The 25,261-nt window shown below is 43.1% G+C and overlaps 1 protein-coding gene across 2 annotated transcripts in view; it reads left to right on the top strand.

Moving 5' to 3' along the window:
• Positions 1–6,123: 6,123 nt before the first annotated feature.
• Positions 6,124–25,261, top strand: part of LOC124555714 (vinculin) — a 298,529-nt gene continuing 279,391 nt past the window's right edge. For both annotated transcript variants that reach the window (XM_047129722.1, XM_047129721.1), the window contains exon 1: positions 6,124–6,300. In XM_047129722.1, the coding sequence (XP_046985678.1) occupies positions 6,244–6,300 (57 nt within the window). In that variant the 5' untranslated portion in view covers positions 6,124–6,243. The remainder of the gene's footprint in view (positions 6,301–25,261) is intronic.

Here is a 25,261-nt window from a genome sequence, read left to right as displayed (position 1 = left end):
AACTAGAAGTCTGTAAATATATGTGTATACGAATTAGCTTATTTTAAATTGGTCTAAACTTCTAAATACTCTGACATGTTCTATATCCTTGAGATAAGAGATCTACAGATGAATAATGCTACTACTACTACTACTACTACTACTACTATCTCAGTTCATTTCCTACTTCGTAAACCATGTTGAGAACTGTCTAATATTCCATTCTTGTTTGTAAACATTGTTAACTTTTTGTACATTATTTTACAGCACTTTTGAAAAACAGTGTGTTAATGTAACTGGGCAATAGTTCTTCACTTGGTCTTTGTCATCAACTTCGAATGTTTTCAGCTGACCAGGAAAGATGCCTGTTTCTAATGAGCAGGTACACATATGAATGAGGGTATCAGTCATGTATTGGAGGGACAACTGTAATACTCTGCTGGGTACGTCATCAACTCCTGGTGAGTATGTTGTTTTAGATTTGTAACAGCCTTGACTCTTTCTTCCCTGCTTACATGACTGCAAATATGATAATTTACAGCTGTTGATCTGATTTTCTACTGCCTGTTGATTTCCAACTAAATTAGTTTTTATTAAATTTTCAGCTATTCCAGTGAAGTAGCTGTTGGTTCAAATGACTCTGAGCACTATGGGACTTAACTTCTGAGGTCATCAGACCCCTAGAACTTAGAACTACTTAAACCTAACTAACCTAAGGACATCACATATATCCATGCCCAAGGCAGGATTCGAACCTGCGACCGTAGCGGTCGCGCAGTTCCAGACTGTAGTGTCTAGAACCGCTCGGCCACCCTGGCCGACAAGTAGCTGTTGGATACATCTGCTGTTTCTCTTGGTTTAGTAATCATTTTATTGTCATGTATTAACACAATATTCTCACTGGTTTTCTTTTTCTTACCTGTTTCCTTATTTATGATGTTCCACAGTGCTTTTACCTTACTTGTAGAATTTTTTACTTACCTATCATTGTGCAGTATTTTTGCCTGTTTTATAACGTTTTTAAAAAAATTTTGTGTATGTTTTGCAGTGGGTCTGCATATCTGCTGTGACATTATTTTCCTCGCAGATTTTGTGCATTGCTGTTTTTTCTGGCAAGAAATTGTAATACCCTTAGTAATTCAGCCATTGCCTCTTGCATTCTTTCTGATATTTACTATTTTTAGGTGAAAGGCGGTATGAAAGTGCTTTATCAGTTTTTCCAGAACTATGGTGAATTTCGTGTTCGGACTTTGCTTTTTGTAAACAGTGGACCAATCTTCATCATGCGGTAACGAATTAATGAGGTTTATGCTTTCCTGACAGAAGATCCTTCCTTTAATCCAAAGTATGTTGCTGGCTGTGTGTCCTCCTTCAGTGTGATGGTCATTATTAAAGCTTTATGGTACTAAAACCTGTGTTAAATACTTTTACAGACCACTTAAGTTTCTCTTTGTCAAACACCATTTGGTCCAAGGCTGTCCCACTGGTTGGTGGTACTCTTGTTGCAAGGTTTACTGTGGCAGTAACACTATGTGATTTGATGGGATTGACTAGAGTGGCTCTTTGTTTACTGTTACTGAGAAAGTCTATGTTAAAGTCACTACAAATTACAACACAATATCTTCTTGCAGTTAAACTATTTATGAACCATTCAATTTTTTCTAGGAATACCTCAAATTTCCCTGATGGGGAACAGTACACTGAAGCTACACTCCTGGAAATGGAAAAAAGAACACATTGACACCGGTGTGTCAGACCCACCATACTTGCTCCGGACACTGCGAGAGGGCTGTACAAGCAATGATCACACGCACGGCACAGCGGACACACCAGGAACCGCGGTGTTGGCCGTCGAATGGCGCTAGCTGCGCAGCATTTGTGCACCGCCGCCGTCAGTGTCGGCCAGTTTGCCGTGGCATACGGAGCTCCATCGCAGTCTTTAACACTGGTAGCATGCCGCGACAGCGTGGACGTGAACCGTATGTGCAGTTGACGGACTTTGAGCGAGGGCGTATAGTGGGCATGCGGGAGGCCGGGTGGACGTACCGCCGAATTGCTCAACACGTGGGGCGTGAGGTCTCCACAGTACATCGATGTTGTCGCCAGTGGTCGGCGGAAGGTGCACGTGCCCGTCGACCTGGGACCAGACCGCAGCGACGCACGGATGCACGCCAAGACCGTAGGATCCTACGCAGTGCCGTAGGGGACCGCACCGCCACTTCCCAGCAAATTAGGGACACTGTTGCTCCTGGGGTATCGGCGAGGACCATTCGCAACCGTCTCCATGAAGCTGGGCTACGGTCCCGCACACCGTTAGGCCGTCTTCCGCTCACGCCCCAACATCGTGCAGCCCGCCTCCAGTGGTGTCGCGACAGGCGTGAATGGAGGGACGAATGGAGACGTGTCGTCTTCAGCGATGAGAGTCGCTTCTGCCTTGGTGCCAATGATGGTCGTATGCGTGTTTGGCGCCGTGCAGGTGAGCGCCACAATCAGGACTGCATACGACCGAGGCACACAGGGCCAACACCCGGCATCATGGTGTGGGGAGCGATCTCCTACACTGGCCGTACACCACTGGTGATCGTCGAGGGGACACTGAATAGTGCACGGTACATCCAAACCGTCATCGAACCCATCGTTCTACCATTCCTAGACCGGCAAGGGAACTTGCTGTTCCAACAGGACAATGCACGTCCGCATGTATCCCGTGCCACCCGACGTGCTCTAGAAGGTGTAAGTCAACTACTCTGGCCAGCAAGATCTCCGGATCTGTCCCCCATTGAGCATGTTTGGGACTGGATGAAGCGTCGTCTCACGCGGTCTGCACATCCAGCACGAACGCTGGTCCAACTGAGGCGCCAGGTGGAAATGGCATGGCAAGCCGTTCCACAGGACTACATCCAGCATCTCTACGATCGTCTCCATGGGAGAATAGCAGCCTGCATTGCTGCGAAAGGTGGATATACACTGTACTAGTGCCGACATTGTGCATGCTCTGTTGCCTGTGTCTATGTGCCTGTGGTTCTGTCAGTGTGATCATGTGATGTATCTGACCCCAGGAATGTGTCAATAAAGTTTCCCCTTCCTGGGGCAATGAATTCGCAGTGTTCTTATTTCAATTTCCAGGAGTGTATTATCAATTTTAATTTTATATCTTTTACCACTGCCATCTCGAAGTCTTTTTCACAACTTTGGTGGGTAATATTAGCTATATTAGTAACTTCTGTATCACCCTTGGCAAATATGGCTACCTCCTCCCTCCATGTTGACTACCCAGTCTACAATAGTAGCCAACCAGAGAGAAATTTTGTAGGGTGAAAGATTTTGTTACGAAAAGCCAGCACTTGGAGAGACACATTACAGAAATATATTTTAGTTCATGCATTATTGGTAACTTTGAATCATCAACTTGTTATATAGCGACTGAACATTTTGGTGAAAGATCTTCATTCTGAAATTTGTGGCAATATCTACAGTACTACTTACCTTCAGCTTAAATGTAGCTCTTTTTGAACTGTTGTAGCTCATGTTTTTGACAATAAATAAACCTTCAGATGACTTGGCTGCCTCATGTTTCCTCTAACAGTTTGTGTGGAACCACCTTCTGTTGCAGCGGAGTCTGGTGCTAATACTAAAGTCGTTGCAGATGCTGTTGGTGAGATGGTTCTTGATCCTTGGGGGGTCGTTGCAGTTCCTGTTGAAATTTCTTACGATGCTTGAGTGTTTGTCTCCATAGAGATTACAGGTCTTGTAACAGTATATGACTTTTTAGTCACTGGGACAACATTTTTCACAAACAAAATAGGTATACAGTTGTACTGATTGACTTCTTGCTCTCTTCTTTCTTCAGCAGTTTTTTTTGGTCCAGTTCCTGGTTAATTCCTTGAATGTCTTTTTTCTTTTTCATGTAGCGCTGATTCACTGGTCAACTGTAGTTTGCATTGTTCAACCGTAGTTTGCATTGTTCTGATTACTTTCTTTCCCATGACTTCTGCCATTTTCTCGAAATCTACAAATCAGTTGTAGTTGTACTGTTTTAGACTTCTTTTCCTATGCCTCCTGTTTTCTCCTTTCTTATTTCCCTATGTGTGGTTTTCTGTGGTGTAATATTAACGCTTGAGATTTTTACCTTGTTCTTACTAATAAGAAAAGCTAGTCTTTCACATACCTGTTTCTTGCCCTTTCTGTTTAAATGGAAGCCTTGTAAAATAAATTTGTTTCAACCTAGTCTATCCTTTTCCAAATTAACAGCGGTTATTCTTTTGTTTGCATTTCTTAACTCATTTACTGTCAGTACCATATGACGATTTGTTGCTTCTACGTATTTTTGATTTAAGATGTTGTACATCATGTCGTTTTGGGGTAGGATTAAAAATTGTATTCATTTTATGACTACGTTTCAATATAGTCTGTAATGTTTTGTGCATGTGGTTTTTAACCCCTTGAATGGGGATATCAAACTCATTTTACCTTCCATTACCACTAATGTATCGTCTGTTGTCAATGTTTCTATTAGGTTTATCACTTTTTTGTGATTTCCTTTAGAGGTGCATCAAGTCTGATGATCGCTTCCACTTGATAAGAAGATTCTAACTTCCCCTTCCTGGCTGTCTGATAAAAGAAGTACCTTACCTTTATTGCATTTCTCATTTCTGAGCATTCAACTTTGGGCAATCATATTAGTAATACATAAGTAATTGAACATTATCGCTTCACTCGTTCTTATCGTGATTTCACTTTCACTGTTTGTTTTTGCATCTTGGTTATCAGATTTCCGAATGCTGTCTCACTTAAAATCGCAAACAAAGTTCAATTTTCATGTGTTTTTCGTTTCCTTAATGTTTATCGAGGGTTCACTGATGTAGTTTTCTAAAGACTTTGATTTTCCTACCAGTTCGTCTTTTTCTTTGCAAAAAATGTTTATAATGTTTTCTTTTCTCGCTAATCCATTCTCACAATTAATACCACAGTTTAAAGTTAATAGTTCTGACGCTACGCTGTATTCATGTCTCACGTCTGGTCCTCCACTTCCAACACCCTTATTTCTCGACCTTCTTGTTACAGGACTGGTTCAAATGGCTCTGAGCACTATGGGACTTAACATCTGAGGTCAACAGCCCCCTAGAAGTTAGAACTACTTAAACCTAACTAACCTAAGAACATCGCACACATTCTCGTCCGGGGCAGGATTCGAACCTGCGACCATAGCTGTCACGAGGTTCCAGACTGAAGCGCCTAGAACCACTCGGCCAATCCGGCCGGCGGTTACAGGACTCATAGTTTTTAGTTTTTACACATCCACTATAAACACGAAGCCTTGTACAATTCTGTTGGAGCACTTTTTGCATCGAATACCCTTAGACTCGTTATTTTTCTAAGTTCAAGTTACAGAACGTCTATTTCTAGGCGCCATCTTGGGGTGAGCGGGCTGGGGAGGGGGAATACTCGGACCTTCGTTAGCAGTCCTCAGTGGAGTACTTCGTCGAATGCTTTCCCGAAACCTAGCGATGTCTTGTTTACGCATTACCACGGAGGCAGATAGCGGTAGTGCGAAATGTTCAGGAAGAGAACGTTTATGTCGGGACTTATGAGCTAGACGCGTCTTTAATTCTCAGCAAGCTGTGGATGTTTTGTTTTTTTATACGTCGTTATAGCCGCCGTACAGGGTTACGAAGTCGTCTGAGGACAACTTGAGAATTTCTACAGGGTGATCATTCTTGTCTCTGAGAGGGAGGCCCATGCTTGACAAAACTCGTTAATTTCTCAGCTAATGTTTCATTAACACGATTCTGCGTCCATGGCTATCAGCTGGAATGGAAAGTTTCCGCAAGTGACCAGGAGTGTTTGTTGGCCATACAGCATTCGTATATCTCCGTTTAGACGCTTCCCCAAACGATCAGAATTGTCAGCAAGTTGGTGATGTTTGTGGTCGTTTTGAGCAACAGTTTCTTAGAGACTTCTCATGATTTACGAACATAACTGGCTTACTATCTTACGGTGATCTCGTAATTTTGTAACTGTATTGTAAGAGCCTTAATTCACACATTGCCAGAGTGTACGATTAATCAATTTCGCCAAAGATGTTAGATTTTCTATATCTTTGCAGAGATTCGTGGAATGCTTAGTTTTGACAAACGACTTTGATCGAATAGAAGTGGTGGAAGTTGCGGAGGTTGGGAAGAGTGTTTGTTGTGTAAATTTCTGTGTTTTTGTTATTACATCGGTAAATTGTTTATTGTTTGAAGTCAAAAAAGTGTTGCCAAGATGCCTGTGTTTCATACGAAAACGATAGAGAGCATTTTGGAACCTGTTGCTCAGCAGGTAATGTATTCCTCATCTTAATCATTACTCAGTCATTTTCAATACGTTTTTTGGTCGAAGTTTAAAATTGCTTGTACGTAATGTATCAAATTTTGAACTGTCAAATAACATGTCCTTTATAACAGACCCTTTGCTTAGTGTTGACAAATGGGCGTGTCGTTTAGTAAACGATGGAGGTCACGTGACTTTACGTCATAAAGTACTGTGTTTCAACCCATATTTAGACATGAGGGAAGCTCATTCATTAATTCATAAGTTCTGGATCTCGTTTCCCAATAAAGGGCGTTACCAAGCCAAGTTCACAGTTGACATGTAAAACACGAAACGCCTGGAATCCTTGTCTTAAATTGTTTAAAGTTCTTCGCGAACTTTTAAACACCATCCCCATTTTAGAGTCTCGTATTTTTCGTGGAATTTTTGTAGATAATAGGAAACAAAGGCACGTGAAATGTTACTCTTGACGCATCTTATACGCCATATATAAATATACGCAAGCCTTGTAGATCATGTCCCTGTGTTCTGTGTGAGAACGGATCTATCGATTCCTTTAAGATGAACATCGCCCCATATCATAACAAGTGGTTGATGAGAAATTTCCCATAATTGCTGTTAGTGTGTAGAGGTTTTACAAGCTCCATGAGATATTCAAAATTACGTGGACACCCGTGTATACCTGAATGAACACAGTTTGGTTCACCAGATACCGTATAAATATGCGAATGGATTATTATTATTGTCATAATCAGTATCTCTGTTAATTAAAATAGGTAATATTATTCCAAACCAGGACCGCACTAATGCTTGAATGTAGGTCTCTACAATGGAATATCAAACGTGTGTAATATGTGAAAACTCATTGATAGTAACAACAGCATCTCTAACCCATTGCTGTGTATGAGTGTGTTTTTCCCGAGTAGATATTTGCTGCCAATATTGTACTGAAATAAATGCAGAATTAGTTCAGCTGCAATATTTTGTGCAAATTATCCAATGTTTAAACAATTTATTACAGTTGTGATGCCAAGCAACACAGTAAACAACAATTGTACAAACACAGTATCTGGTGGAAAAAAACTGTTGGAGCCCACCATGCAGTGAAATATGATCAAATAAACACATGGCGTAATAGACACTACTGCCATTACTTGATTGTTAGACATTTTTAAGTATTTTCTGATAATATTTAGTGAATTTGGTGAATGGAATCAGCATCAGTAATTCTGCCTCACCTTCTTGCAACATCTATTAATCAGTTAGTTTAAATTGCAGAAATTTCCATGTCACATTCACCACAACACTCAAAACATCCTGACAGAATCTTGCTATTTATGCAGCTATGTACTAACACCTTTCATCCTCCCAGCTGAAACTGAAAGTGAAGGCTGTGTATATTCCAAAAATACTAAAAATAGATACAAGGATTATTTCACAGAGAAGTTGATGAGGCTGTGATTGCCATCTTCCCTTACTCTCTAATCTAGCCTGAGGTCTACATTAGTTGGGAAGGAGACAATTTGGTTGAGTTGGAGAGGTCAATGAATGTGAATGAGACATATAGGATGTTGTTATGTACTGGAACATAGCCTAATGTCTAGTTCCACACCATATATAACATGTTTTGTTATAAAAAAATACAACTGGAAGGTAAATTAAGAGGACCTGTATTACATAATAGACATTTCTCAGATGACTTCTGTGGTGTGATTGTGTGAGTTTATCGAGAAATGTAAGAGAGGGAGGTGAACTTTCATCGAGAGTTTCCACTACTGACCAGAATTGAATAAGACTTCATGTGTTTTCACGTAGTTAGTTAAAAGTCCTACAAATCTCATTTTTGATAAGCGTTATGACGTGCAGCATTTTGACAGAACCAACATAGAACACACCTATAAAAATGTTTATATCGCCACATGCTGGCCATTTACAGGCTTTTTTCTGCAGAAATGACAATTATTTATAATCAAGCACTCTTCTGTGGTAAATAAAGAGTTGTTAAGGAGAAACATCTTTAATTGACATTTAAAAAGACTTCCGCTGTCAATCGAGTATTTTATTTCCATGGGTAGTTTTTAAGAGTCTTTGTACATTTTACCTCTTATTGTGTCAAATAATGCTAAGTACTTTATTTTGTTCAGTGAATGCTTTTTACCAAAGTGAGGAGTTATCCTTGAATATTATTGCACAAGATTTCAGTGAACGAAAATACGCAAAACTTGTTGAATTGCTGACTTCTGTATCCCCATAGTCAATAATTATTCCTATGACAGAAACAGCCAAACCTGTATGATTTAGCAAGTCTACTGTAGTTTTTTTTTTTTTTTTTTTTTTTTTTAAGTTTCCATCAATATGCACATCGAAGAATACTGAATTTCTTATCCTGCTCATTATTTGATATTGTTATCCTATGTTAACAGGAGGTGGGATGTTTGTGATAATAGAAAACTGGGTGAGCTACTAGAATGAAATTTTCACTCTACATTGGAGTGTGCGCTGATATGAAACTTCCTGGCAGATTAAAACTGTGTGCCGGACCGAGACTCGAACTTGGAACCTTTGCCTTTCATGGGCAAATGCTCTACCAACTGAGATACCCAAGCACGACTCACGCCCCGTCCTCACAGCTTCAATTCCGCCAGTACCTCATCTCTTACCTTCCAAACTTCACAAAAGCTCTCCTACGAAATTTGGATGGAAGGAGATGAGGTACTGGCGGAACTGAAGCTGTGAGGACGGGGCGTGAGTTGTGCTGGGGTAGCTCAGTTGGTAGAGCACTTGCCTGCGAAAGGAAAAGGTCCCGAGTTCGAGTCTCGGTCTGGGTGAGCTACGTTTTCTCAAAGTTTATAGCTATCCTATTTGTGCAATAGCAGTCAGTAACATTCACAAAAACATCATGTACTATCTTTTGTAATCAGCTTAAAAATAATGCTTGCATCATCTGCAAATCATTCTAATTCTGCCTCATGATTCAGATAAAATACTAGAGCATTAACATCAAGCAAGAAAGGAGTTGGTGAATGATTGAACCCTGTGTGACTCCCATCATAATTACGGGGGGGGGGGGGATGAACTTACCAATACCAGATGTAGGCATTGATCTCTAATTTAATGATGGTGCAGCGTGTGACACATTACTTTGTGCATAGCCCTAAGTCTAGGTTACATTTGAAGTCAACAGTTTGGTTGAGAGTTGGCATGACCAACGAATGTGAATACAAAATTTTATGCATGCTCACATACTGAGTTGTAGCATAGCCCAAGGTACAGCTTAGGTTGAAAGGTGACAGAGAGGTGAATTGTTGAACACTCCCATTACTTCTTAATTTCTCCCAAAGCAGATGATCAGGCATCCCTCTTTGTACTACTGAAACAAACTGAGGTAACTTCCAGCATTCTGTTTCTAAATAAGAACTAAACCAGGCATGTGGTGAATCACATAGGCCTAGTCTATAAAAAATTAACTTTCTTAATAGGATCTTGCAATCCACACAGTCAGATGCCTTTGAAAAGTAGCAGAAGATCACAGCTGGTGATATTTTATTATTTAAAGACTTTATTAATTGCTCAGTAAATTTATAAATAGCTGTCTGAGTAGTGTATTCATTTTGAAATCAAACTGTAATTGGCTAAGTATCTCATTACTACATTTGTGAGAAACCACCCTGGATTGCATTACCTTCTCAAAAATTTTGGAAAAGTACTAAGAACATGGCATACTATAGGGCCAAAATGGGATTGCAAAATTTGTGATTCACCTCATCTGCTTTGACCCTTGGTGTCACCAAGATGGGGTATGCCTCTGTTTCAGGCATATACAATATGGCGACCATGGTGTTTCTCATTACACCCATGAACCAACAATGACACACAAAATACATAACTCCAGCAATAACGTAATGAGACTACGACGACACAACACCGTTCCAAAACAAATGTTAAAAAGTCATCTTAGCTTATCTCAAGTCAGAACTTCAATAAGAGATCCAGTAGATTTCAATGAAATGTCACACACAGTGACACCTACCATAGTGACTTCACATTTAGAAAACTGCAAAATCATCAAGAAGTTCACAAACAGGAATGTAGCTTGGTGCAACAGCAACCTGGAATTGCAAAGGAGGCAGGTAAGAAGACTATTCAGTATTGCAAGAAGAATCGAGAAGCCCTTTGCCAAAGGGAAGCAAGTGAAACCATCATCCTGGAAGGTATTTTTTGAGGAAGTGGAACATAACAGCTACTTGCCCCAGACTTCACAAAAATAAGAGGAAGGGAGATGGTGATCTCACAAGTACAGCAAATGAAGTGCTGGATGTGCTTCTCAAGACTAACTCTCCTCTGTGCACTCTGTTAGACAACATGCATCAAGATTCAGACCCTGAATTTACAGGTAACCAAATGGAGGACTGGGAATCTACTAAGAATGTATTGGTAAAAAAGATCTAGTGGGCAGTGGGAATGTTTCATCTGTACTAGTCACCAGGCCCAGATTGAATCTTTCCAGCTCTACTGCAGCAATCAGGAGAGAGCTTAATTAAACTCATAAGTAGGCTGTTTAGAATTAGCCTAACAGAAGGAATCATTCCTAAAGCTTGGAGGACAGTGAGGGATGTTTTCATTCTGAAGCCATGGAGAACTGATCATACTAAGGCCAAGGATATGGGACAGAACAGTCTTTCCTCCTTTTTTTTAAGGACACTAGAAAATCTGGTTAATGAGCATGTTAGGGAAAGGAAACTAACTAAGGTTCCTCTACATGTAAACCAACAAGGGTATCAAACAGGCAAAACATGTGAAACAGCACTTCACCAGTTGGGGAAGTGGAAAAGCACCATGGTTTCAGGAAATTGCTCTTTATATCTTTCTGGATACCAGGGAGCTTGTAGCAGTACACCCTTTGAATTCATGGTTAGAGCATGGCAATTGGACAACTGTATACAGGTGGATCTATTTCATGATGAATAGACTAAAGGTAGAAGCCACCATTATAAATGAAGAAATGGTGATCAGCACCACAGAAGGCTGTCCACAAGGAGGGGTTTTCTCTCACTACTTTGGAACCTAGTGGTGAATGAACTCAATGAGTAGCTAAATACTAGAGGCTGCTTTTGCCAAGGATACAAAGACAGCTTGTCATAGTAAATGTTGGCAAATTTGCTAATACTGTGAGAACTGTGGCACAATGTACATTGAACATTGTGCAAAACTGGTGCAGGAAACAGGATCTAAGGCTCAATACTAAGAAAATGGTTGTAGTATCATTTAAAGGGAAGCATATCCACCACATTCTGGATTCATAAACTTCTTGATGAAATAGAGATTGTAGTGAGTTTCTAGGGGTAACCCTGGATGTGAAACAAACATAGACCCCTCACATAAGGAATATATTTTCCAAGGTGAAAGGTGTCCTTAAGAGCACTAGAAGATCCTGTGGGGAAAAACCTGGGGCCTAAACCTTAGGAGTATGTACTGTATGCACACCACTGTAACAAGACCTATGATAATTTGTAGGGGTACAGTATGGTGGAACAAAGTAGAATAGAAGGTGGTTGCCAAGAGCTTGGCAAGGTGCAGAGACTAGCCTGCTTAGCTGTAACAGGTAGAATTGGCAGTACTGCCATTGCTGGGATAGAGACCATCTGGTCATGCCTTCATTACACCTGTGGGTTAAAATGGAGGCAGTAGCAGGAGCATATAGGCTAAAAACTAAAAATAATTGAGTACCATTAGGATATCCACTATCCCACACCAAAATAGGTAATGTGGTAACTGTAGGAATGGTCATGGAAATGTCAGCTGACTATAAAATAACTTCCAGCTGCTTTAATAAACCTTCCAGTGTAACAATTGAAAGTAGGGAGCAGTGCATGAATGAATCATGACACTGTGAGGAGACATAGTCTGCTTTACTGATGGGCTGAAAACAGACGGTGGTGCTGGGATACATAGAGTACAATCTAGGTTAGAGAGCGCAATCTGGGGTTGAAAGCAGATGAGGGGGTACAAGGGTTGCACCATAGGTTAGAGAGCACAATCTGGCTATGGAAGCAGGCTACACTGTTCAAGGCAGAAATATCAGCTGTCGTGGTGTACGTGGAGGAGAATTTGTGTAAGCCCCCCCCCCCCCCCCCCCTACCCCCCCAGGGGCTCACCGCTCTTTGGCGGGTTTGTGCTTGGCTACCACGGGTCCTCATCCTTTGCAGCATCTTTTCACTTCCATACTGCATGTCTGCCCTTGGGGAACATGTCAGGGATGCTTTTGGGAATGTTCCGCAATGTCTGTAGCTGACATACAAACAGTCCCACCCCTGTTTTTTGTTCCTTTTTCCCATCTTCATTCACCTTCTCCTATTCTTCCTCTGCTTTGGTTCTTAAAGCTCCTCTTTTTTCTTCTTCCTCTGTTTGCACTCCTGAAGCCCCCCACCCCCTCCTCCCACATCTGTTGCATAACAGGTGACTGAGTAACATGTAATTCCCAACCCTGGACCGACAGGTAGGGTTCGAATGTACCCCTGGTACAGGCAAGCCGCAGGGAGGGGTGATTGCCCGAGCTGCTACCTTCACAAACTGCCGATTGGTCCCTCTTTGTCAGGTGTTCGGAAGGTGTGACCTGAGGTGTGAACAATCACCTAAGGCAGGTGCATCCCCTTGTGAAGGGGCCCCCAGTTGGAAGGAGCATGCTCTCAAGAGATGCTGGCAATCATGGGGGATTTCCTCGCAATGAGCCAGTCATTATTTTTGCAGTCCACGTCTACCAAATGTAAATGCAATGAAGCTCCCAATTCAAAGACCCTCCCAGCTGCACCTTAGTTCCTCATGGTTTTACATACTGAAGACAGTCAGTCCTTCGCAACAGTAAATCTGTTAATTATGCAGAAAGGTGTTGATGCAGTTGCCAGCACTGTGAAATCCTGCTGTCGTTTATGGAATGGCACTTTGCTTTTGGAGACCACTACTAGTTCTCAGGCACAACACCTACTTGCTGCTATGCTCCACCATGGCTATCCTGTTTGTGTCGAGGTCCATAGAACTCTGAATTGTTCCTGTGGTGTTATTTACACTAGGATGCTCGACGCTCTGACAGAGGCCAAAATCCTAACATATCTCTCTAATCAGGCTGTCATTGCAGTCCATCAGGTGTCGAAGAAGGTAGAGGCCTCCTTAGCGCCCACATGCACTCTTTTTCTCACCTTTGATAGATTGGTGCTTCCATCCAAGATGAAAGCAGGCTATGAAGTTATCGTAGTCCAACCATACATTCCCAACCCGATGCGTTGCTACCAGTGTCGTCGTTTCAACCACACTCAAATGTCTTGTTGACACATGGCCAGATGTGTAACTTGTGGTAGGGATGTGCACGAGGACGATTGTCCACCTCCTCCTCCCCGCTGTATCAACTGCAATTGCGACCATACTGCCTCCTCTCAAGATTGACCGATGTATCTCAGCAGGCTGTCCAGGAGATCCGGATAAAGGAAAAAGTACCTTACCTGGTCGCTCGCAAGTTATCGGCTAGTCGCAAACCCTGTGTTCTACCGTCTGGCACTTACAGTACTGTTCTTGGTACATCTCGCTCCATGAAGGACATGGCGATGCAGACATGCAATCAGATTCTTGCCTCATGGGGCGATGTCACCAGCTACACAACCAGCAGGGTGGAAGGGACAGAAGGACTACCCCTGAGAAGACTTCGTAAGTCCCTCCAGTCAACCAACACCTGAGTCGTCTTCTGCTAACCAGAAAGGCAGAAGAAGTCTAACAAAGGCAAATGGTCTTCTCCTTTGCCGACTCGAAAATCCTCTTCGACAGTCGCATCATGATACCCTTGCCCGGCCGGCCTCTCTGTCGCCGGTGCGCACCACCAGCCATTTTTATGCGTTGGACTCTGCAGGCTGACAGCAGAAGAAAGCCTACACTTCTGTGGACCTCACGGAGCAGGATCCTCCTTTTTCTGTGCCCTGTAGCATCATATCTTCGCAGGATGGCACTCAGCAGCCATGAAGGTGACACCCCTTCATTTTTTCCTCATCATGATTCTCCTCCAATGGAACGTTCGCAGCCTTCTATCCAACCAAGAGGATTTTTGACTGCCTTTAGAATTGCAGTGTCCACTTTTACGCTGCCTTCAGGACACAGAATTGCATTCTCATGACCACTTTGAGCTTTCACATTTCTCCTCTTCCTTTTTGACCCCCCCCCCCCCTCCCACTCCTACACCAACCCAGAAGTCGGCATTCCATCTCATGGTCATGGGGGGGGCGTGCTGCTCATATGGGATGACGTATGATGGTCATTTGCCTTTTCCCCACTTGACCTTTTCCCTTAGTACCATTTACATCCCTCCATCATTCGATGTCATCAGGCAGACTTCCTTCAGGTTATGGGGCAGCTACCTCACCCATTTCTGCTGCTCGGTGACTTGAATGCACACCATCCACTTTGGAGTTCTCCCAGAACCTATCCGAGAGGTACCCTCTTGGCTAACCTTAATCAACTTAACCTCTTCTGCTTTAACACAGGGCACTCACTTTCCTTTCAGACTCGTAGCACATATATTCCCATTTGGACCTATCCTTCTGCACTGCCTAGCTTGCCCATCGTCTTGAGTGGTCCGTTCTGACACCTACTCAAGTGAACATTTCCTGTGTGCTATCCGTTTGCTGACTCCTACCCTACCTGCGTGCACACCCAGATAGCAGCATACTAAGGCTGACTGGAAGCCTCACTCCTCCCTGGCAACCTTTGACAAACAAGATTTCCCCAGTTGTGATGACCAGGTGGAATAACTTACAAACATTATCCTTACTGCTGCAGAACATTCTATTCCTTGCACTTCTTCTTTACCATATTGTGTCCCGGTCCCTTTATGGACTGAGGCATGCCATGACACAATGCACACACAGAAACGTGCTCTCCGAGTTTTTAACCTTCATCCTACGATGGCAAATTGCATTTATTGTAAACAGATGCATGCAAAGGGTCATCACGTTTTTCGGGACAGCAAAAAAGCTAGCTGAATTCCATTCACTATTTCTTTTAACAGTTCCACTCCATCTTCTGTTGTGTGGACCAACCTCCGACCGCTCTCTGGGACCAAGATCCATTCCCCAATTTCTGGCCTGACAGTAACAGACAATGTCATTGTGGACACTATTGCTATCTCCAACAACTTGGGCTGCCATTTTATGGAAATTTCGAGCTCCTCCATCGGAAACAAGAGGCGGCGGCTCGGGTAATACCCTTCTCTTCTCAAAATTGTGAGTGTTACAATGCCGCCTTTACTATGAGGGAGCTAGATCATGCTCTCACTTCATCCAGATCGTCCACACCAGGGCCAGACATTTTTAAAATTCAGGTGTTGCAGCACCTTTCTCTTTCAATCAAGCACTTTCTGCTTAATACATACAACTTCATCTGGGCAGAGGGCACATTTTCCAGACGCTGGGGTGGAGCACTAACAACTGCACAGTGTGGATTTTGAGCATGCTGTTCTGCAGTTGACCATCTTGTAACTTTGCCCTCTCCTGTCGTGAATGGTTTTCTGTGGAAATCCCAGAATGGGGGGTGTTTTTCAATTTTCAGAAAGCCCACAACACCAGCTGTAGGACTGGTATCCTCCGTACACTCTACACGTGTGACTTCCGTGTCTGCCTGCCCATTTCATTGAGGAATTTTTAAAGACTGAGTTTTCAAGATATATGTGGGTTCTGCCCTGTCGGACACCTTTATACAGCAAAATGGTGTGTCTCAGGGTTCTGTCCTATGGGTTGTCCTCTTTGCTATCGCCATTAACCCTACAATTGCCTGTCTCCTGCTGAGCTTCTCCGGCTCCCTTTTTGCTGACAATTTTGCCATCTATTGCAGTTCTCCATGGAACTGTCTCATTGAGTGGCATCTTCAGTGATGTCTCGATTGTCTTTACCCATGGAACATCAACAATGGCCTACATTTTTTCCACAGACGAAACCGTTTGTGTGAATTTCTGGTGGCAGAATTGGTTTCTCCCACCATCTTTACATCTTGAAACTACAAAATTCCTGGGGCTCCTATCTTGAAACTACAAAATTCCTGGGGCTCCTGCTCGATAGGAAACTCTCTTGGTCCTCCCATGTGTCTTACCTGGCAGCCTGCTGTATGCAGTCCCACAGTGTCCTGTGTGTCTTCAATGGTACTTCCTGGGGTGCAGATCGAACCACCCTCCTCTGTTTGTATTGGTCCCTTGTCCGTTCCCAACTAGACTGTGGGTGCTTTGTTTATGCATCTGCACGTCCGTCCCTCTTATGCTGTCTCAATACTATCCACCATCGTGGCATCAGTTTAGCCACTGCCGCCTTTTACACTAGCTCAGTTGAGAGTCTGCATGCAGAAGCTGCCAAACTAGCACTGTGAATTTCTCCTTAGCAGATATGCGTGCCGTTTGTCTGCTATGCGTGGCCACCCATCCTATGCCACCTCCTTCAATGACTCCTTTGATCGCCAGTATGGGCGTGTCCCTCTTCTCTGTTACCTCGTGGAGTTCACTTTCAGCTCTTGCTTCGGCAGATTAACTGCACACTCCCTACAACTGTCCCAGTGGGTGTGAACCCTTCACCACCTAGGAATTGTGCAGCGGTCCTTGTTCACCTTGGCCTTCATTTGCTTGCTAACGACACTATTCCAGCCTCGCTTTGTAACCTTCGGTTTCACGATCTTCGCACGGAACTTCGTGATAGTACGTTTGTGTACACTAATGGCTCTTGGACTGACCATGGTGTTGCGTGTGCCTTCATCATTGGCGCCAACGTTTTTTACTATCAGCTTTCGGCGCACAGCTCAGTATTTACGGCAGAGGTCTTCGCCCTGTATCAGGCCACAGAGTACATCTGGCGACACAGGCTTTTCAATTGTGTCATCTGCTCGCATTCTCTCAGCGTCCTTCAAAGCATCTGTGCGCTGTACACCGTCCACTGTCTGTCCCATAGTGCAACAGGTCCAAGAAAACTGTCACTTGCTCACTCTTGATGGGGCCAACATGATGTTTATGTGAGTTCCTGGTCATGTTGGTGTGACAGAAAACGAGGCTGCTGGTGCTGCTGCCAAGGCTGCAGTCCTCGTACCTCAGCCCACTAGTTCTTATGTTCCCTCTGATGATCTATGTGTTGCCGTCTTTCAGGAGATCATGTCACTTTGGCATCACCACTGGTCCTCCCTTCATGGGATAAGCTACAGGTTATTAAGCCTCTCCCAGTGGCTTGGACGACCTCCTATCGGCTCTCTGGCCGTGAGAATGTGATTTAAAGTAGGTCGCATATTGGGCACTGCCGTTTTAGCCATCTCCATTTGTTAAGTGGTTCTCCCCCACCACTTTGTGCACATTGCGCCCAACTCTTAACTATCTGCCATTTCGTGATGGGGGGAACACCACCACTATTGGTACCAGAAACTTGACTTGACCTATATAGCTCAATCGAAGACAGAGCTACCAGGAACTCACAAATTCCAAAACCTGGTTCCTTAAATTTGCCTTGACCTATATGGGGGAGGGGTTATTTTCACTTGGGAAAAATAAATATCTCAAAGATGGCTCAGAATATGAAAAAAATGTTCTAGGTGAAAAGTTAATACTAGTGAAGAGGACATCTGTCTATGCTACTACTGGCCACCACCTATCACTCTGTTTGGCCAGGGTCAACTCTGAATTTTGACCTGGGAAGCCCCATTTTTTATTCCATATTCAGATTCTATACCAAAAAATACATACAGATTATTCAAACCATTGTTTTTCATATGTGATATATGGCACTGTAATTGACAGTTATCAAGTGTGCCTCCTTCTGCACTTAAGAACTGACACATTTATACTAAATGTAAACCTTGGTGTTCTGACAGTTGATATTTGTGTTCAAAATTTACTTTAGTGTTGCAAATTTGATTGCACATTACAATACACTTAGCCGTTTCAATGTCTGGTTAGAAACTATGTTTAGCGTTGATCCAGAAATGACAATATGGATGTAATAGTATTCTGTTCCCATCGGGATTCTTGATTTCGGTGAGTCCCCTTGCCTGTCACCATTTGGGTGTGAGATTTTGCAGAGTTCCCTTGCCTCACACCATTGGGGTGGTAGATTTTGGAGATCATCCATGTTAGGTGCACCTGTCACCATAATTTCATGGACGTTTTGTCTTATTACAGTGGTTGTGGTTTGTATTCAGCTGCATAGTGGCCAGCACAAGAGTTACAGCAGTTGGATGGAAATGCGCACCAAAATCAGTCACCCTGATGGTGGAGTTTGAGGGCAGCCACTTAGTTTGAGCATTTTGATGGTTTGGGGGCTCACCACAATCAATCCCATAGGAAAAGAAAACCCTGTTATCATACAAGTATCTAATTTGCCAGAAATTTTAGTGTCTAGCCATATTATTTGTACTTTACAATCACATTTGCAACACACAATGTTTGAACATCAGTGTCATCTGTTAGAAAACAAAGGTTTACATTTACATCATAAATGAAATTTAGAATCAAAAGTATTGGTTCTTAATTGCAAAAGAGGCACACATGATCCTTTTTGATTACAGTGCCATCTACCACGAATGGGGAGCAATGGTTTGAGTTAATGGTACATATTTTTTGATGTATAATACGAGTATGCAATAAAAACGGAGTGCTCCCATTTGAAAATACAAAGTTGACCCCACCCACTCAGGAGGGGTGGTTAGCAGGTGGCCAGTTGTAGCACAAATAGATGTCCCCCTTACTAATGTCAACTTTTCACCAAGAACATTGTTTTTGTATAATGTGTTGTTTTTTTATATATTTACTTGTCTCAAGTTAAAGCAAACACCCTCTATAGCTCATAGTGAGACAGTGATACCAGGAACCCAAACACAACTCAAAAACCCGGTACCACAAATTTCACTTGGTCTGTATAACTTAACCAAAATCGACTAACTCATAACACCAGACCCCACTCCATGACACCCACCAATAAAACTAATATATACCAAATTCAACCACTGACCCAAACCTCAGAATAATACTAATCCAAGATAAATTACAAAACGTTCATCTCGAAGAAAATTACCCACTATACTCTTACAATAAAGATCAAAAACATACCTACCAACAACAGTCAACTGCCAAATTAGTCTAGACTGACTATATCTCTCTAACCCCCTCCTCCCCCCCCCCCCAAAAAAAAAAAAAAATCCACCACCACCCACCTACCAACTGATACCTGTCCCCAACAAAATATGCACATAAAAAAAGACTATTAACATATAACCTACATCATTCACAATCCATTCTTCTTTCACTCTTTTACTCACGAGCTTCAAAAAATGTTCAGATAGGCAATAATTTTCTGGTACAGTTTTCCTCCAACAATACTCATCTTTCGAGATTGTAGACTCAAGGTGCACCTCTTACCCTCCTTATAACAGACATGACAGCCCCCAAAAGCACCATATAGTATTTGTGCAAGCTAGTATTGAATAATCTCCAAACTGTGCACAATCCTTTACCATTAAATGACAAAACCCCCTGCTACCCAAATCCCTATATGAAGAAAAGCAATCAGAAACTAGTTGACCCCTCTGCAGCATACTCTTCTATTAACCTAACTAAAACCCCACCTCTAACCACCATAAAAGCAACATCAGAACACCCACCCCTGGAAACAACAGCACCCCACACCTATATTCCCACAGGATGAATACCCCTTCCCAAACCGCAATTCATCAACTTTTACAACTGCCCACCCCTCCCCCCACCTCTCCAAAGACCCACTATACTTAATAAACTCAATACACACCTCGCAGCAAAAAGAATACCAATACAGTGCACACCTATCTCTCGCACCCGTCTCATGCACACAGAAACCAAGTAGCAAACTGATAACACCAATGATATGTTAACAACACAATATGCTGCATGGCCAGCCTAGCTTGCTCAAACCAGAAACCTCTCCTAAAGGAACTCCAAACATTATTGTGACAACACCTCTGCATATACAGGTCTCTGGTTCAGTAATCAGGAACTCTGGTTAATTTCGTTTACTCGCCACACTGGCGACACTTAACTCACTTGGCAATTAGACCCATACAATTGTAAAATTTTCTGATGGTAGCCATATAGTCCCCCATTGAAGCCATTGAACTAACAGCCCCAAAACCAAAAACAAGTGAGATTAAAATACTCACAAATATACCAACAACTATCTAAAAAAAATGGTATCATCTTTATTTAAAATTCTTTGCCCCAACATGAAAATCTAAAATGAAACCAAAGACTCCACATCACTATCTCAAAGTCATCATAAATGTAGCGTGGAGGGTTTAATCACCTCTGACTTATGAAGTCCATACTTACTACTGACACACGCATCCCTGTGTCCAATAAAAACGTGTACTTTCTACCCTTCACTATTCCCACTATATTACATTCTGCCTCTGCATCCATATTAGTTGCACTGAAATTTATGGGGAACTCCACACAGTGGGCCTGGGACTCCCTTTTGCATTTAACACCAGCTTATTCATCCCCCATTTCTCCTTACCATTCCTACAGTAATGGTGGTGGTGTACAGTCACACCACATCTACCACACTGCAGTTGACAACATAGCCTCTGCATATGTCCCATCCTCCCACAGCTATACTCTTTCGCATTGGAAAAGAATACTCCTCTCTTTTCCCACATTCCTGTTGCTTCATAAATTTCTTCAAACTCCATGGCTAACCTGACCACAAAGTATAAATCCTTCGGGGTACCGGTTCCCACATTTCGTGACATATCAGGTGGCAAGCCCATTAAAATGCACTCAGTGCCCTGTGTTTCTCTTCATGAAGTATTACTCTGTTCGCCTCACCACTGTCCCATAATTCATATGGAAGCACATTCACTTTTGTATTCTGTCCCCAAAAATTTTCTATCGACTCATTATGGTTCTTTGAGAGCTTATCCAAATGTTTGTAGAAAAACCTTGCACTGTTTTGTTTCTTGTACCTTCATAGTAGGCCTTCTTTCAATTCATCAAATATCTTCACACCTATTAGTCCCTTTGTACGTCTGACGTAAGTCTTGACTTCCCCTGCTATCTGTCCTTTTGTCATGTGTAATAACTGATCCTGCAACCACACACAGTAGTAACTGCCAACTGCAGCTCATCCAAATATGACCTCCTACGACTACGTCTGCCAACCATTGTGAAGCGCATGGCAGGAGGTATGTCCCATTGTACTAATTCTTTCAGTTCACATATGGAACACGGGAAGAATGATTGTTTAAATGCCTCTCTGTATGCTGTAATTAATTGTCCTCCCAGTCCCTTTGTGACCGATTTGTAGGGGGTTTTAGTATATTCCTAGAGGCTTTATTTAAAGCCGGTTATTGAAACTTTGTAAATTGGCTTTCTCAGGATAGTGAACACCTATCTTGGTTTAATTTCTTCAGCATTTCTATGAAACTCTTATGTGGATCAAAAAAACTTATGAACAATTGTGCTGGCTTTGTGTGTGGTATGGTTCCCACACACTGGAGCAGTATTCTAGAATGGGTCACTCAAATGCTTTGTAAGCAGTCTCCTTCATAGCCTGATTGCATTTCCCCAGTGTTTACCAATAAAATGAAGTCTACCATCTGCTTTATTCAGGACTGAACCCACATGATGATTCCACTTCATATCCCTGCAGAGTTTTAAATCCAAATATTTGTATGAGTTGGTCAATTCCAACTGTGACTCATTGTTATTAAAGCCATATGATGCTACATTGTTTTTGTTTTGTGGCATGCACAATTTTACATTTATGAACATTTAAAGCAAGTTGCCGATCTTCATACCACTTTGAACTCTTATCAATATCTCACTGAATATTTAGGCAGTGTCTTTCAGACTGTACTTCATTATAGGTAACCGCACCTATGAAAAAATTCTGAGGTAACTATTAATATTGTCCACGAGATTGTTAATATACAATGTAAAGAAGCCTTTGAAAATGGACTTAAGCATTTCAACTTTTGCTTTGCTGCCTCCTATTTCAGTTCCCGTTTCATTTGCATGTGACTGGTCACTAACTTTGGTGCCACTAACAGTCTTTACATAGGATCGGAATTTCTCAGGGAATTTGAAAGATCATTTGACAGTATTGTGCTATGGTAGGCTTCATGCATTTCTCTCTTCACAACGAAAAGAGTTTCATTTAGCATTATGAAAAGGATAGATTGCTACTCACTGTAAAGATGAAATGTTGAGTTGCAGGCAGGCATAAAGAAAAGAGCACTAGACATTAAGCTTTAGGCCAACGCCTTCTACAGAAAAGAAAGGGAAAAATAAATTGCGCATTCTCTCTCTCTCTCCCTCCCCCCTCCCCCCTCTCCCCTCTCCCTCTCCCTCCCCCTCCCTCCTCCTCTCCTCTCCTCTCCCACTCTCCCCCCTCCCCCACCCCCTTCCACTCTCCCCCCTCCCCCTCCCCCCTTCCACTCTCCCCCCCTCCACCCCTCCCCCCCTCCCCCTTCCACTCTAGCCACTGTAGCCATATTGCTACTATTGCACTGAACAAAAGAGGCAGTTTGGAGTGGAGCAGAGAGGGGGGAGTGAAAGCAGAGTACAGGTGGGGGGAGAGGAGGACACTGTCAGGGAGTACAGGGACTAGAAGGTGGCAGGACAAGGCTGCCAGCGGACTGGCCGGAGGCTGGAGGGGTGGGGGGAGGGAGCAAAAAAGACTAGTGGATGCATTGGTAGGGACTGAGCAAAATGAAGGTGAGGGGACGTGAATTGGGAGGAGGAAGTTACAGGACAGAGAGTGCAAAAACTGTTAGGTGGAAGGAGTGGGGACAGTAGGTTATCATTGGCTGGGATAATTTCAGTAGTGGAGAATGTTTTGTAAGGATAACTCTCATATGCGTAGTTCAGAAAAGTTGATGGTGGAGGGGAGGATCCAGACAGCCGGGGTTGTAAATCAGCCATTAAAAACAAGCATTTTCTGTTCAACTGCATGTTGTGCCACTGGGTGCTCAATTTTGTTCTTGGCAACAGTCTGGCAGTGACCATTCATTCTGGTGGACACCTGGTTGCTACATAAAAAGCTGTGCAGTGTTTGCAGCACAGTTGGTATATGACAAGGCTCCTTTCACAGGTGGCCCAGCTGCTGATGGGGTAGGATAAACCTGTGACAGGATTGGAATAGTAAGTGATGGTTGGATGGATTGAGCAGGTCTTGCACCTGGGTCTTCCGCAGGGATATGATCACTGTGGCAAGGGGTTGTGTTTGGGGATGGCATAGGGAAGGACTGGGAGGTGGACCACCACTTTAAAAGGGGTGGGAAGGATCTCGGATAGGATATCCCTTATTTCAGGGCATGGTGAGAGATAATCAAAGCCCTGACAAAGGGTGTGTGGTTCAGTTGTTATAGTACGTGGTGATAGTGGGTGATGAAAGGGGTGATCCTTTGTAACTGGTTCTGAAGGATGGTGGGAGGATTGGGGGTGTTTGGGATACAGAACCGGAAATCTGTTTGTAGACTAGGTCTGAGTAGTGCATACCTATGAAGGCCTTTGTGAGACTTTCAGCATACTGGCCAAGGGAGTTCTTGTCAGTGCAGATACACCATCCTCAGGTTGCCAGGCTGTGTGGTAGCAATTTTTAGGTGTGGAAGGGATGGAAGCTGTCAAACTGCAGGCACTGTTGGTGGTTGGTGGGTTTAATGTGAACAGAGTTGCGGATGAAGCCATGAGAGATGAGCTGGTTAATGTTCATGGAAGTAGTACGCTGTGTTATGGAGGACCAGCTGAAGTGCGTGTGAAGGAATGTGTTGAGGTGGTGAAGGAATGAGGATAGTGTGTGTTGGCCCTGAGGCCAGATAATGAAGATATTATGAATGTACCTGAACCAGACCAGGGTTTTGGCTTTGTGGGAGGCTAGGAAGGTTTCCTCTAGGTGGCCTATAAACAGGTTGGCATAAGAGGGTGCCACATGGCTGTGCCGCAGATTTGTTTGGATCTTCCCTTCGTAGCAGAAGCACTTGTGCATTAGGATAAAGTTAATAAGATGTATGAGAGATGAAGTAATAGGTTTGGAGTCTTAAAGGTATTTGGAGAGAGAGTGTTAAATAGCGACAGGACCATGGGCTTGAAGGATGTTTGTGTACAGGTAGGTTGCGTCAACAGTGACAAGTAGGGATCCAAGAGGGAAAGGGCTGGGGATGGTAGAGAGTTGGTGAAGGGAGTTGTTGGTGTCTTTGATGTGGAAGGCTAGATTTTGAGCAATTTCTAGGATGTGTTGGTCAATAAGGGCCACCCCCTCAAAACTCCCCACCAACACTCCACCAAATCCAGAGCTGTAACAATCCCAGAACACTGGTGTTAACCTTTGCACCAAAATCTTCAGCTCCATAGAAGTTTCAATCTTATCCAAAAGTCTCAGTTTCAGCCCTACACCTAAAATTAACCATGTTGGACTGGCCTACGACCTACTATCCTTCTTCAAATCTCTGCAATGGAAACTTTTCTTTGCCACTAATCACTCCAACAAAAGCCAGCCTAATCCCAACACTGGACCCTGCATGTCCCACTTCATACCACCATCCAACCCGGATTGTTGATCATGCCGCCATCCCCCCCCCCCCCCCCCCCAGTCATCTTCCAGGAATTCCTCACCTCCAGCTTGGCCTCTCCACCCTTGCCCAAGTTCCTTCCTAATATCAGACTTACAAAAGAAGAAAGGACAGTCATACATAGCCTCAGAACAGATCCTCACTTAATTATCTACCTGGAGACAAAGGTTCCAATACTATCTCTATGGATCACAGTGACTACTTGACAGAAAGCCTTTTCCAATTGTGACTCAATCTCTAAACTCTGCCAGTGTGATCACATCCCAGAAATCCAAAATAACCTCCAATTACTGCTTAAAGCCTTAGGCCCTTTGCAGAATCTTGCCCCTGAATCCATTTCCTTCCTCAACCCCATGACATCCTGCACATCCAC

Source organism: Schistocerca americana, chromosome X (assembly GCF_021461395.2).
Source record: "Schistocerca americana isolate TAMUIC-IGC-003095 chromosome X, iqSchAmer2.1, whole genome shotgun sequence".
Taxonomy (NCBI): domain Eukaryota; kingdom Metazoa; phylum Arthropoda; class Insecta; order Orthoptera; family Acrididae; genus Schistocerca; species Schistocerca americana.
This window is presented reverse-complemented; position numbering and strand designations above follow the sequence as displayed.